Source organism: Desmodus rotundus, chromosome 4 (assembly GCF_022682495.2).
Source record: "Desmodus rotundus isolate HL8 chromosome 4, HLdesRot8A.1, whole genome shotgun sequence".
NCBI lineage: Eukaryota > Metazoa > Chordata > Mammalia > Chiroptera > Phyllostomidae > Desmodus > Desmodus rotundus.
This window is the reverse complement of record NC_071390.1, coordinates 4,118,720-4,131,245: the sequence shown is the minus strand read 5'-3', so window position 1 is coordinate 4,131,245 and position 12,526 is coordinate 4,118,720. Positions and strand designations below refer to the sequence as shown.

The window sequence follows — 12,526 nt, the reverse complement described above, 5'->3', positions numbered from 1 at the left end:
GGGCCCCGCAGAAGTAAGGCCTGCCTGAGTGTGGTTGGTGGGGTAATAATGTGGGTGTAGTAATTTATAGTTTTAATTTGAACATTTCACCTAAAATGCCCTGTGGTGTGCTTGAGTGTGATGTTATGTTACAGAACTACATGCTCGTGATGTTGTAACAGAAGCTTTTATAACAAAAGCTTTTATAACATCATCTGTGCCGCACCCCGTGTCTGTGTATTTGGTCTAGAGACTCTCCGTACTAGGAATCACGACTCCGGAAACCTCCTTCCGAACTCACCTAACAGCTTTCTCGCCGTCTCCCAGGCCCTGTTCTCCATGCCGCTCTCTGGATGGCAGGCCACAGAGTGTCAGGCCTGGGCCGTGGGGCCACCTCGCCCGCAGCCGGGTGGGCCCGGAGGGGGCCACTGCCGCGAGCAGCCTGGTTCCGGCCCCCTGGCAGAAAGGCGAGCAGCAGGGCCTGGAGGAGTGCTCTGGGTGACCAGCACCTAATCTACACCAAGGCCTTATCGGCCTCGGTGACTAGAGTTCTACGAGCTGTACACGCTTGGACAGCAAAGCAGAGCTGCTCCACGGCCAACTCCGGGCGACTCGATGCTGGGAGGGCCTGGTCCAGGACAGAGCCTGGAGGGAGGCGGCAGCATGAGGGTCTCAGCGCTGCCACCGTGGGAGAGGATACCCACACGAGGGACACTCCCATCCGCCGCCAGGAGTCCACCTCACCTAGTGGATTTCGGGATGGGCCACCGAGACACAGGCTGCTGCTGTTCTGCACAGCCGAGTCCCAAAGGCGCTGAGCCCTCCTGTTTGTCACAAGTCTGTCCAGGACACCCGACTGCTGCTCCGGACAGCGAGCCTATGGCCAGTGCCATGTCCCGCTTGCTCACTCATTTCAGTGCCTGAGTCCCGGAGTCCAAAACCTGAGAGGGACCTTCGCGCCCACCAGTGCCCCCGCGGCCCCCACCGTGAACTGCTAAGAGCACAGCACTGAGGAGCGGGCCGCTCTGAGCTCAATGTCACACGTCTGGGGTGTCACAGAGCCCGCAGAGCCTGGCTTTGGGTGAACGCAGGTACAGTCTGCCAGCAGGAAACCGGGGGGCAGGCGGGCCCAGGGAATCAGGTGGAGGTGTTCCATTCAGCTTCCTTCTTTAGGTTAGATCTCAGGTACACCATGCCTGTCCACCTCACCAGCCAGTCCAGTTCGGGGGAAATTTCAGGACAAAAGCTGGCGAGGAGGAGTGAGCAAAGTAGCCAACTCTAAAAGCATGTGACCCTCCGTCAGGCTTTTTCAGACACCTGCCCCACAGCGAGCACAGGAAAAGGCGCTCTGAGTATGGAGAGCCGTCCTCTTCGCCCCGGCTGGCACGAAGCAGCCTCATTCCACGTGCCCCAGAGAGATGGGGTTTATAGGGTCCCGCAGAGACGCTGGCCTCTTTGGGAGGCTCGGGGGTGAAGACAGGCTTTTCTTGGAAAGGTTCAAACTCTGAGGAGCAAGAAAGCAGTCTTGGAAGCTCTCCTTACAGTAACCAAGTTGCTTCCAGAACTAAGAGGACGGTTGGCGCTCCCACCTCTTACATCAGGTGAGAGCAGGCCCGCCGTCTCGCGCCTTCGGGGCTGTTCTGATTTCTCCCACCCTGAAGATGCCCACTGCCTACCCGCTTCTCAGGACACAGCCTAACCCCCTGCAATCACTGGGAAGCCGAAGACGACAGGAGAAGCCATTGCTGGTATTAACGCGGTTCGTGACACGCGGGGCGGGCAGACGTGGGGGGCAGTCGTGAGCGCACAGAACACAGTTTAGTCCTGTGTTATCGTCTATTAATTATTGTGTTGTTTTCCACACAGACAGCTGTCAACCTACTTTTGCCTACCCCTGTATGTAATTGTTGCCCTTAAAGATCACAAATTCTGAAGGAAAACTCAAGGAGTATATTGTTTAAAAAACCTTTACAGTCGTGTCGGTGAGCGATTCTGAAACTACATCATGGATATTCTCAGACTGAAGGAGCTACTGTGAGAAACGAGGGCCGGGTCTCTCACAGGAAGAGAAGGAAGTCGCAGACGGCGGGGGTGGGGGTGGGGGCCCCCCCGAGAAAGCCCTGTGGTGCTGAGCGGGGTCAGGCGTCAGCGTGACCTCACGGCATGAAAGGCGCACCCAGATGACAGAAACAGACAACACGGAAGTATACAGACTGGGGGGTGAGGTGGAAGAGAGTGTAGAGGGGGATAAATGGTTTGGAAAGAACACAATGAGAAAAGAAAAGAGAGAGAAAGAAACACATATAGCGAAGGAGAGAGAGACAGAGACAGGTTGGGAGACGGGAGACAGGGACACAGGCAGGCAGAGAAGTGAGCACATACATTCCCTTCCCCGCTCTGTCCACCGAGAGGGCTGGGGAGCGCCGATGACCACTGGCAATGGCGTGCTCAGTTCCCAGGCCTTGGTTATGAAACACACCGCTCCACCCAAAGGGGTCGGGCTCCTCGATCAGAATGGCTGTTTCCAAGACTGGAAGCAGGAAACTGCTGGATGAGCCTGTGACACGTTACTGGGCCAGAAAGCAAAGAAATGTCCAAAGGATGATGGGACGTCTCAAAAAGACCCAGAGGTCATCCCGAAGCAGTTCCCACTGGCCACACCGGGGCAGTCTGAGCAACAGAACGAATGGGTTCCGTACCAAACAGGGACTTACGAGCCCACCCCGACCTCCACGCGTGAGCAGCCGACGCAGAAGAGGAACGGCTTACAGGAGCGTCCCCCATGGCAAATGGAGGAGGAGTGTCAGAACGGACTCCTCAGCACTCGGCTGCCACCAGTGCAGTGACGTCGGAGCTACGAGGCATTCAAGGGTGCCAAGCCCAGGGGGGCAAGGGTGACAAGAAACCCTTCAGAGTCTCCAGGCATCTCCCCGGGCCTTTTAAATAATGGGGGGCGGGGGGTGGGGGGTGGGCAGAGTGGGGACAGGGACCGCATAGCAAAGAACAAGGGAGTCGCAGCCCTACCAGTCAACGAATCTAACATCGCCGGTCGAGGGCCAAAGCCTGTGCCTCCTGGTGTGATGCCCAGGAGGCCACCAAGGCCGCTGTGCCCTTCCTGCCTACCACGCACAGCTGGAAGGGCACACCTCAGGACACGCCCCGCAGACTCACGTGGAGGGATGCTGTACCAAACACCGACCTAACTGTGCTCTTCACAAATGTCAAGGTCGTGCAGCACCAGGAAAGACTGTTTCAGACAAAAGGCGATTAAAGAGAAATGACCATTCAAAGCATGTAACTGTGGACTGGATCCTGAACTAGAAAAATATTATCTTTATTACAAGGGCCACTAGTGGGAAAACTGAGGGAATGTGAATGTCTATAAATTAGTGATAATGAGACGCCAGTATCACCTTCCTGATAATGGTTACATCGTGGCTCTTGATGTAACAAGAAACCTGTTGTACAGGTTTCAGTAAATACTTGATGAAGCATTTGGCGGCAAAGGGCATCGAATCCTCAACTTTTAAAAGATTCAGAATAAAAATGTGTGTGCATGTGTGTGCACGTGCACGTGTGTTTGCACATGTTCACACGCAGACATGTGTGTGGGCATGTGTGTTGGTGTGTGTGCACGTGTTGGCACGTGTATGGAGGGAATGATGAAGCAGCTGTGATAAAATGTTAACATCTGGGATATCTGGGTGAACGATACATGGAAAAATCTTTGTACTACTTTTGCAACTCTTTTTTATCCTCACCCAAGAGGACGTGCTCATTGATTTTAGAGTGGGGAACGAGGAAGAAACACTGATGTGAGAGAGAAACATCGATCGGCTGCCTCTTGTAAGCACCCAGCTAGGGACTGTGCCTGCAGCCCAGGCGTGCGCCCTGATCAGGAAATGAACCTGCAACCTGCTGGTTTACGGGACAACGCTCCAAGCAACTGAGCCACACCAGCCAGGGCACTTTTGTAGGTGGAAAATTATTGTAAAATAAAAATTTTAATGATTTCAAACTTAGCATTTGTCCACTGAAACCAGGCAAATATATACTCATTCAGTTTTCACTACTGGATGCTTACGACAAACCAAAATAATTCGTTTTCACAATAACCCAACATGCCAAATAACAAATCATACTAAACCGCTGGTGTTGGCAACTATAAATAAGATTAAAGAAAAAAACCAGCTGTTGTCCATTCCTCCTCTCTTCAAGTTACGTTTAAGACAAGTAAGCCTCAGAAGGAGTAAACGGCTTGGGAGCAGCAACGCACAGTGAGAAGTATGCCGATTCCGGCTCAAAGGTTATTCGTGTTAATTAGACAAACGAGCAAATCCCCCGGGCCACAGCCTTGCGCTCTGCAAAGAGAAGGGTTTCCGTCACATTACCTCTGTGGTCCGTTCTAATTCTTACATCACCAGAACTGAGAGGTAAATTTCACAATAAAAATACTGCTTGCTTTACAACTTAGGAGTAAAACATGTATTTCACTAGAATCAAAACCTTAAGCTCAAGTGCAACAACAACAAACCAGACAACCAACATTCATGAACTATCTGCCCCAGTTCTTTCCTCCTTGTGAGACCCCGGAACGTGTGGCTCGGGGCTGGGATCGTGTTTGGCCACGCGGTTATTTCTCATAGTCAGGGAAGTAAGAATCCCTTGTGCTTTTGATTGTCTGTAGTGTTTTTAGCTTAACCAACAAGCATATCCAAACATCCTGAGTATCAGACGCCGGGCACGTAAACCTGGCAGTTAAATCCTCGAAGCTGTTGTGGGCAAAAAGCACGGACCACATCCTTTAGAATATCGTAGGCACGATGAGAAGACTGAAATGGGGCTGCTGCTGCCGCCCTAGAGAAGGTTCAGTGGTACACTACACGATTCACATCTCCGCAAGTATTAACTGTTATTCGGCTGGCTTGCATACATAAAACTAGGTAACCGAATCTATCTGGTTTTGCTCTTTGATTTAGATAGTATCACTCCTAAAACAGAACGCTATGCTGGCACTGGAATTACTTAGGTAACAAAAGTCCACCACAAAAAGCATGTGGTTTCCGTGGGGCCACTCACCTGCGAGCTCTTGCCACACCTCGCGCCCCCGGAAACAATCACAACTTGATTTTGAAGCAGATTCCCCATGAAGGAGTACTTTTCTGTCCATATGGGAAGAGCTTCTCTTTCCTTCAGAAGTTTGTAGTAACGCGATGAGTACGGCAACCCATCGAAAGGGTTCAGCTCCAAATCCTCACAGGCCAAAAGCCCCTCCGCGTCCCCGTCATCGCTGGAGTCAAGGGACCCGGGACAAGAGCGTCTCTCAGAGGGCGAGTCTGGCAAGGGCAGCTCTTCCTCCTCCATCTCGTCTGTAGGGAGCTCAGGCAGTGGGCATGGCACAGCCCCGCGTCCCCGACAGTCGTCCTCTGCCCCGGCACGGCAGTCACCGATGCCAGCTCAGCGGCCGACCCCCAGGACGGCGGTGCAAGGCTTGGGTGGCCCCCGAGGTCCCCCAGCCGGATCTGCCGTCCGCAGGTCCACGGGCAGCTCGCTGTGAAAGGCCGTCGAGACCACGCTGAAAACAAGCACACGGACGGGAAATCGGGGGGGGGGCACGCAGCGCTCGCAAGAAGGGGCACCACCACCCGAGACCACAGCCCTGGTTCCCTGCTGGCTGGCTGCCGGCTGCTGTCACCACCTGCTTGAAGACCGGGAAAAACGTCGAGCCGTCAGCTGCCACGTTTTCCTGGGCTGTGTGGACAGGCATCCACAGGGCCGCGACCTCTGCATGACCCTGGTGCGGCCGGAGCCCCGACCCACAGCGAACAGAAAGCAGCAGGGACCGTGGGACTACGTGGTCACTGATCCCACCACAAGAGAGACACTGGCCCTCCTCAAGGGGAGCGTTACAGGGCCTGCTGAGAGCTCCCTTAACACCGACTACCAGGAAGTCTATTGTCTTTTCTTAAAAATTAAGAAATCTGCGAGTTTAAAGGAGAATGTTTTTAAAAAATTTCATCTTACATTTGCTTGTGCCAGTTTACAAAGACAAGTGAGGGAAGTGAATCATTACTTTCTTCCGTCTGAGGCTACAACTAGCTTTTACTAAGGTCTTTTGGTGGTTTAAGCAAGCCAGAAATTGCAGGCATGTTTTTTGGGGATCCCAGGGTTTGGTGCCCAGCCTGTCAGATTCAAGAGGCAGCAAAAGACACAATTAACTTAAACGAAGGAGAGAAATTACCTGAAAACGGCAGAGCTGACAGCAGTGCCTTGTCCCCTCTGTGCCAGGGAAGGGGCCTTCTCCCTCTTCTGATAACCAGCGGGTTTTAACATCCAGTCACATTGCCGGGAATAAGCCCCTCTCACATTAACCAGGTGAAACTAAAAAGAGAAAAACTTCAGTGGAAACAAAAAAACCCCTAAAATATAGTTCATGATATTTTGTCATTCAAATTGCTCTTGTTTCAGCATCCCTCTTACCGTAACTAAGGCTTCAGGTCGTTTGTGTCAGTGGCTCAAAGGGCCAGCTCCTAATCACAATACCAGGTGCTGCACTGGCCCAGCCAGGCTCCAGGGGGACAGTCAGCCCCCCAGGAGACCCGCGCAGAGAGCCTCTCAGGGCCCCAGTGAATAAACCAGAACCTCCACACACAGAAGCTCGCTCTGAAGGCAGGGCCAAGAGCAGGACACAATGTTCAAAAACCCACCCAGGGTGGTATGGCAGAAATACCACAGAACAGTAGCTCTTTCATAGAAAGAAGTATATCTACGAACTTTGAAAAACATGGTTGTAATCAGCTACACGGAGTTAGTGAAATATTTAATATGGAACTTTATCTCCCAAGCCCGTTATACTTCAGTTGTACTTTAAGTGAAACAATGGACTTATCGTTACTGGAACTTTTAACTTTTAGAAGGTTACCTTTTTGTTTGCCTTTGTTTTAATTGGCCCAGAGTTCCCAAAAGCACTTTTATTTGGTTTCTAGTGCCTACTTAAAACCTTTGAACAGATAAGATAAAAATTTATTTTAAAAACTTTTTCTAGACTTCTAACAAGTTGACATTGTTTCACTTTTAAGTAAACAAATCAAATATTAATTGGCTTTTTAAAAAACTCTGAAATAAAAAATTCACTTTTAACTCATTGGTTCATACCAAATGCAGCTTGAACAATCAACTAGTTTTTTAAGAACCCTAGATTCTAGGGTGATTTACACTTCTCAGACTTATGTACAGAAAGACTTCCCGCTCTCGGCCACACAACAGCATGCTATGCCCTACACGTAAGGCTATGAATCAAGTGTTTTATTAGAAGTTCAAATGACTTGGCCACACTCAGTGCTTTTCAACATTACTTTGATGATTTTTCTTTACTGAATAATATTCTAAAAACTAACATTTGAGTAAAAACGGAGTTCATAAAGTGTGCTCAAATATTAATTTGGCTTATTCACAGTCTACTTATGTAGCTGAGCCAATAGGGAGGGCAAGTAACAGCTGCAGCCCACATCCCCTCTGCCCCACAGCACCTGGGCCTGAGCTGCTCCCTGCCCCCCGAGCCCTCCTGCCCTTCCACACAGCCCCTTCTCTGTTCCCTTGACCAGCAACCCAGAACCCGGGGGTTACCCAGCACACGGAGGATGCTCAGTAAAGGTCTGCCATATGCCCGAATCATTACCAACCCTCCACCTTTGAGAAGGTCTTTACATTATGCAACCTGTGTTCATTCACATCACACCATCACATTTATGCTGATTCTCACACCCTGGCTGTTAGAAACCGCTGCAGGTTTTATTATTGCCAGTTATCAACAAGGAAGTAGTAGCTCCTGACTGTCCCACGGTGGCATGGCTAGAAATTAATTAAGTCATCCCTGATCAAAGGCTTGTCCTCGATCTATCAATTTCCTACTTAAACCATCAGGTGCACACTGAAATCCCACTATGAGAGAGATAAATGGAATACAGAGGAAGCCTAAATCATGGACTTAGCTCCTAAAATGCTTAAGCAGAGGCACAAGACCCATACAGAGAAAACTACAAGAAAGCAGAGTGTATGGCTAAGTGCCAAACTGAGCCCTTGTAGGAGAGAGAAGTGCCTTCAGTGGGCATTAGCCTAACCCCAGGAAACTTTCTGGAAAGGGTGGCGGGAGCATACTACATAGGAGTAACAGGGCTGAGCAATGGGCATTTCTTGAATCCGACAATCCGAGTACAAACCATGACAGGTCTGGAGAACAAAAAGAAAACAAAGCAAAAGTGAAAATCTAATGGCTTTCAACATTTGACTGAACTTGTGAGTTTCAGAAAGTAACCAAGAAAGAAAAAAAAGTACCCTCACTCTGGTAAAACAGAAAATAAAAAATCAACAACAAAAATAAAAACTTCCTCCTAGGAAGTGGAAAAAAAATGCATTCATTTGCTTTTTAAATAAATTACCCTGCTTGCATTAAACAATGTTAACTTCCTGCTAGAGTTATTTTTACTTTGAATTCTGAGATGGCCAAGGGATTTAAATAAGAAGAAAGGCTACATCTGTCTCTCCATTGCTACCTTGTTATTACTCCCTGGCCTAGTGCTTGAGTTTGCTACTTTTAGTTCACCATCAGCGAAGTAAAACAATAAGGTTACTATTCTATCCAGTGATGAGCTTAGGAACTCAAAACAACAACAAAATCTCTAGACTGATGTTTTTCATTTGATCACCAATAGCATCTTGAATGTGGCAGAGGAAAACAAAACACAATGGCAGAAAGCCCCCCAAAGGGAAAACCAACACCTTCACCGGGCATCTCAGCCCCTAGGCCTTCAGCGATTATCTGACCCACTTTCCGACTTCCCAGTGTTTCCTCCAATAGCAAAGGATATCCCCTTATCTGAAGCAATTTCTCTAAAGCCCTTCTCATGCACTCAGCAGACACTTCAGGGGGCAGGCACTGCAGGGAGAAAGACAACTGAGCACAGTCCCTGCTGCAGACATTCGCCCCCATTTCCCTCTCCCACCACTCATCTCTCCCCCAAGGACACTATCCCCTGAAGTCACATGCTGCTTTCCAAAGTTGCCAGGGTGCCCTGCCACCTAACCTGTTGCCATGCAGGATCAACGTCACAGCTACCGATGAATCATCCTTCCGCACCACTGTGAAGTACTGCACGAACCAACAGCTCCATTTTCCCAACCTTCAAATCTGCAACTACCAAGTTTTTCAGCCCTTGCTACTTTAGCTCCGAGATCTGCAATGTTTTTTTTTTCTTTCTTTCTTCCTCTTTGCCTTCTTTTTCAAATGGGTATTTGCCTAATCCTTTATTGTTTGGGGAAATGTAACCCTACCTCTTTTTTTGAATGTTAATAAATGCCAGGCTGTTATCACTGTCTTGTCACTTTTGATTATAATATTACTCATAAGCACCACTGTTGGTCTTTCGGATGAAAAGACCAATCGATGATTTTGCTAACAATTTGAAAATGTGTGTCACAGAACTACTGCTGATCTAAAAATATTCCATGTAAAAATGCATCACCCTGTCTTTGCATTTCAGGAACAGCTGGGTAAGGTACCACAAAGGGTTCACTTTCCAACCTCAATTTATTACTCTCATGTTTTAGCTGATGAGTTATGGGTTCTGTTATCTGTCACACTGCTTGTCAATACCCACACATAAAGCGTCTTGCTTGGACAATTAATCTGGAAAAGTCCCCCTACAGTCTGAGAGGGGAAAGCCTAACTTAGTGGAACATAATAAATGTCCGTTTCCGTCATAGAATATATGCTTCTCTGGCTCAGTTAACCTCTTAATGATTCTATTCCTAAGAGGAAGGTAATTCGCCTCGGTGTCCTTGTCATCTATGGAGCGGGAATCTCTCTGCTGGCAAAGGATGAGCTATCGCTTACAGGACCCGGAGAGGGCTCTTCTTCCCATTTCCCGTAAGGGCATCTAGAGCACCGGCACGAACCGACCAAGGGCCACAGTCTCCAGACGGACCCGTGAGTCAATCAGGTGCCCCCGCCCCGCCCAGCACTTCCCCTCCTTCCCGTTCTTCTTGCGGTTCGTTTTTTCTTCGCCTGGGACACTCGCCGGATTGTTTCCATGTTTTTACAATCTCACAGCTTCCTCCAGACGCAGCCTGCACCCGTGTTTTACAAACCAGCCTCACGAAAGACCCTGGTGTGGGATAATGCTACATTTAACAGCCCTGCGGAATTTGGGTACAAACCCTGTGGGCTGCTTCTGATTCTCCACCGAACAGCGGGAGGACTGACACAAAACGGATACAAAAAAACTAACCTAACCAGAAAGCCGCGAGCCGGCCCACTGCCTGAAATGTGACACTTGGGATGACAGAGCCCCGCGGGGCCAGGGCATTCTCCCAGGCTCGGGGTCCCCGAGACGCATCTGCCCCAGGGCGGGCGGCAGGGGGGGCTCCGACTGACCCCGGGGCCACGAGGGTCCCTTCCCGCGGCTGGGCGGCCGCCCGGCTGCCGAGGGATCCCCCTGCCGGCGGGGCGGGTGTGCAAGCCTAGCCCCTCCCGCCGGGACGCGGGCACCGGGGCAGCGGCGTCTCGGAGTCTGGGCCGAGTGGTCTGGGGTCCCGGGCGGGCAGAGGCCCCGAGGCGGCGGAGGGCGCGCTGAGCCCCGTGGCCGCAACAGGTGCCCCGGGGCCTGGCTTTTACCTGCAGCGGCGGTTCCGAGTCCGGGGCCGGAGGCCCAGGCCCCGCCGCTCTTCCCCGCCGGGCAGGCCGAGCTCGCAGGCGCACCGCCCGACGGACGCCTCGGTACAGCGACGCGGGGGGGGGCCGCGGGTGCCCGCGCCCAAGGCCGGGACGCAGGCCGCGCCGGGGACACGAGGGCCGCCAGGGAGGGCGCGACCCCCAGACCACAACTCAGGGGCAGGCTTCCGCCGGCGACCCGTCCGCCACCCGGGCTCGGCGACGTGCGGGCCCTCGCGCCGGCCAGCGTTCCTCGCGGCTTTTGGTCCCTCCCTCTCGCCGTCCCCGGCCCCGCCCCCTCCAGCCCCGCGGTTGTCAGGACAACCGGAGCGACGCCGGCAGCGGAGCGCAGGCGTTGGAAGGGGCGGTGCGGGTGCGGCCGGTGGGGCCCGGGAGCTGCGGACATGGAGCCCCAGAGTAAGGGGGCCAGGCGGGCGGGCAGGGAGGCAGGGGGCTTCCCGCAGGCTTTTAACGCTTTCGACCTGAAAATACGGTTCCTCCCTCGCGCTTTACTCTTTTGGAGAGAAAAGGGGCTCCACCCTGAGCGGGGGAGTGTGGCCGGGGAATGCGGCGCCCCCAGGGCGTTCCTCCTGGAGTGACCCCCAGCAATCCACCTACTGTTCCTATTACTGTCATCGTCGGCATTATTCTGGTTAGTCGGGTTCATTCATTGTACATGGTCAGCCTGCTTCTAAAACGTCAGCAGTTGGACCTGCACCCAGGCTGGGTCTTGCATCCATTAGAGACCCCGTCCTCTGCCCTCATACTCTTTGACTTAAAGGAGAAAAAAGAAAAGAAAAGAAAAGCGCTGTGTCCAAGCCTATTTGATTAATTGCTAAAGGTTCTGCAAGGTAGGACACGCAAAAAAATATTTTTCCTGTTAGTGTTTCACACATTCTTTGGCAAACGCTGTGCATTCTGCAATGATCAGATCTAACAGGAGCTCCTAACTTTTTTTCAAACTTCCCTAGCGCCCTAGCACTCGGCCCTTCTTTTCCAAGTTAGTTTTGTTCCTTTTGTTCCTGAAATGCGACCACTGTTTTCTATCGGGACTTAAAAGATCTTAAACGTTTGTAGAAGGATGCAGTTGGATTATCAAAACCGTCTTTCTTGGCACAATTTCAGAAATGGAAGTACTTAGACCAAATCCATTCTCTAGGAGAAATGCTGGCGTGTTTGGTTTTTTTTTTTTCAGGCCATTAGTGTTCAACAAGATTTTAAAACTGTCTTTTAAACTCAGTTGCTGAGGAGAGAGCTTATAAGTCGTGAGTTATAGTTGCTTAAGTTGATTTGATGGTCTCCTGCCATTGCATTTATAAATCTCTGGATTCTACATTTTATGGAACCCATGAAAGAAAATTAACACACAACAATACCAAAATTGTTGCCTTGTGTCAGGCTGATGCCAGGCTGTGTATGTTCTCTGTTTAGAGAGGAAATGAATGGAAGTGAAATACACATCTCAAAGACAGCAACTTTATTTCTTCAGGTTTGTGTTACTGTTAGACGTGTAAACTATAAGTTTGAAACTCTTCAGCATGCACTCATTCATAGTGTCTGATGCGTTGCAGACACTGTTCTAGGGGTTGGGGACGATGAATGTGGCCGTGTTGTTTTGGGCCATCCCCGGGAAACTGAGCGGATGCTGCCCCAAGAACTACTGACGCCACTGAGGACCCAAGAGTAGGGGAGAAAAGGTGGCCAGAAGGTTTCTGGTGGGAAACAATATTAGGCAGAATGGTCCAGCAAAGAACGAGCAGGAGGAATTCCAGGCAGAGATCCCGACACCTGGAAGGGCAGTGTGGGTTTGAGGCTCAGGGGAGGATGGTTAGGAAGGCT

At 50.9% G+C, this 12,526-nt stretch overlaps 2 protein-coding genes across 4 annotated transcripts in view; one reads left to right on the top strand and one right to left on the bottom strand.

Annotated features, from left to right (window-relative positions):
* The window catches only part of DHX32 (DEAH-box helicase 32 (putative)), a 41,231-nt gene that overhangs the window by 25,727 nt on the left and 2,978 nt on the right, over nt 1-12,526 (bottom strand). The window contains exons 1-3 of one of the 3 annotated variants that reach the window (XM_053923272.1): nt 10,652-10,951; nt 6,221-6,360; nt 5,059-5,554 (exon numbers count right to left, since the gene is read on the bottom strand). In XM_053923272.1, the coding sequence (XP_053779247.1) occupies nt 5,059-5,343 (285 nt within the window). In that variant the 5' untranslated portion in view covers nt 5,344-5,554; nt 6,221-6,360; nt 10,652-10,951. Of the gene's footprint in view, nt 1-5,058; nt 5,555-6,220; nt 6,361-10,651; nt 10,952-12,526 lie in introns of those variants that run through there. The other 2 variants (XM_053923273.1, XM_053923274.2) reach the window with 2 other exon arrangements.
* Nucleotides 11,024-12,526, top strand: part of FANK1 (fibronectin type III and ankyrin repeat domains 1) — a 50,266-nt gene continuing 48,763 nt past the window's right edge. The window contains exon 1 of the mRNA XM_045191619.2: nt 11,024-11,104. Within this exon, the coding sequence (XP_045047554.2) occupies nt 11,092-11,104 (13 nt within the window). The 5' untranslated portion in view covers nt 11,024-11,091. The remainder of the gene's footprint in view (nt 11,105-12,526) is intronic.